We start from the raw sequence: 1,664 nt of genomic DNA, 5'->3' as shown, positions 1-1,664 counted from the left end.
CTTTGAGCAAGAGGCTGGACTAGGTGTGATCTACTGTCCTGTGATATCAGGCTTGGGGATTTACATGCACAAACCCCTTGTCTTTGCTTGGAAAGAGGGCAACTAACTTGGCAAAAGGCTTCCTCAAAAACCAACCCTCTACCTGGTTTTCCTCTGTACGAGGAAACAGGGATTTCATTTCCACAATATGGTGTCACACCATGGAAAAAAAGCAAGGAATCAAAAATTTATTGCTTGTATTTAGGTGGCACCTGCAGGCCCCAACAGAGGTGAAGGCCACATGGTGCCAGGTGCTGTACAGATGCATAACAACCAGAGCCCTGTACACAGACATCGTAAGCGAGTCTTTGTCCTGAAGAACTCGTGTGCCAAATAAAAAAGACAAATTGTTTTGAGAGAATGGGTAAAACGAAGGGGAAGTGGTTAGAATTATAATGGGGATGCATTGGGTTGGGGGAAGGGAGGAGAGAGGGTGTTTTTCTATTAGCACAGTCTGCACCAGTGTCAAGCAGTACAAAAACTGAGCTCCACGACACGTAGCTTCCCTACAGTGGATGCACATTCTTATGAAACAGGGGAACGTGCACATCGCCTAACTATGCTTCTTGCTGAAAGCTAGCAGTTCTCATTAATGCACAGCTCACCGAGACACAACCTGGAGCTCCCTGAATTTGTCTGGTGACAGCACAACACATTGGAGAGCTCTCTCCAGAACAAGAAAGATGATAGATTGCTTCAATATTGCATACTTTCTCTTGGCTCTCACAGGTAGGTTAAATAGGAGATACATTGAAGTTTCACAAGGTTATTACTGCAAGTCTTAATGTCTCTCTGTTCCCTTGTAGGGGTCCAGTCTAAGGTAGAATATGTGGCATCTGGTGGAACAGTTAAAATGCTGGGGGACTCCTTGGGGATCTCCTGCACAGCCTCTGGAATCGACTTTGATAACTCTTGGCTCGGCTGGGTCAGGCACGTTCCTGGAAGGGGGCTACAGCAGGTAGCCTATATTAGCAAGTTAGCTGGAGATACCGTGTACTATTCTGATGCTGTGAAAGGGCGATTCACCATCTCCCGGGACAATTCCAGGAAACTGCTTCATTTGCAGATGTCAAACCTGAGACCTGAGGATGCTGCGGAGTATTACTGCTCATGGGTGGCACAGTGTGCAGGCTTGTGTGTGAACCAGGACAAAAACCTTGCATTGCGTCTATCAGGACACATATAGCCTGATATCTTCTCTTTGAGAAGATCATCAAGGAGCACATCTGTGACGGGCCAGCATCGGGGATGATGCTCAAGGGCAACCAGCACGGTTTCGTTAAGGGCAGGTCACGTCAGACCAACCTGATCGCCTTTTACGATCAGGTCACAAAAGCATTGGATGCAGGTGTCACCGTGGATGTAGTCTTTCTGGACTTCAGCAAGGCCTTTGACACCGTCTCTCACCTTATCCTCATTAAAAAACTAGGCGACTGTGGCATCGATGCCTACACGGTCAGATGGATTGCAAATTGGCTGAAGGGTCGTACTCAGAGAGTGGTGGTGGACAGGTCATATTCGACCTGGGGGGAAGTGGGCAGCGGAGTCCCTCAGGGCTCAGTCCTTGGGCCCGCGCTGTTCAATTTCTTTATCAGCGATATGGACAATGGAGTGAAAAGCAACCT

At 48.0% G+C, this 1,664-nt stretch overlaps 1 gene segment (V, D, J or C); it reads left to right on the top strand.

The window, feature by feature from the left end:
• The first annotated feature begins 660 nt into the window (after positions 1-660).
• On the top strand, positions 661-1,225 carry LOC112547894. The segment is given in 2 exon segments: positions 661-768; positions 846-1,225. Coding segments are annotated over 2 exon segments (426 nt in total).
• The last annotated feature ends 439 nt before the right edge of the window (positions 1,226-1,664 follow it).

This window comes from Alligator sinensis, unplaced genomic scaffold, assembly GCF_000455745.1.
Source record: "Alligator sinensis unplaced genomic scaffold, ASM45574v1 scaffold955_1, whole genome shotgun sequence".
Classification (NCBI taxonomy): domain Eukaryota; kingdom Metazoa; phylum Chordata; order Crocodylia; family Alligatoridae; genus Alligator; species Alligator sinensis.
This window is presented reverse-complemented; position numbering and strand designations above follow the sequence as displayed.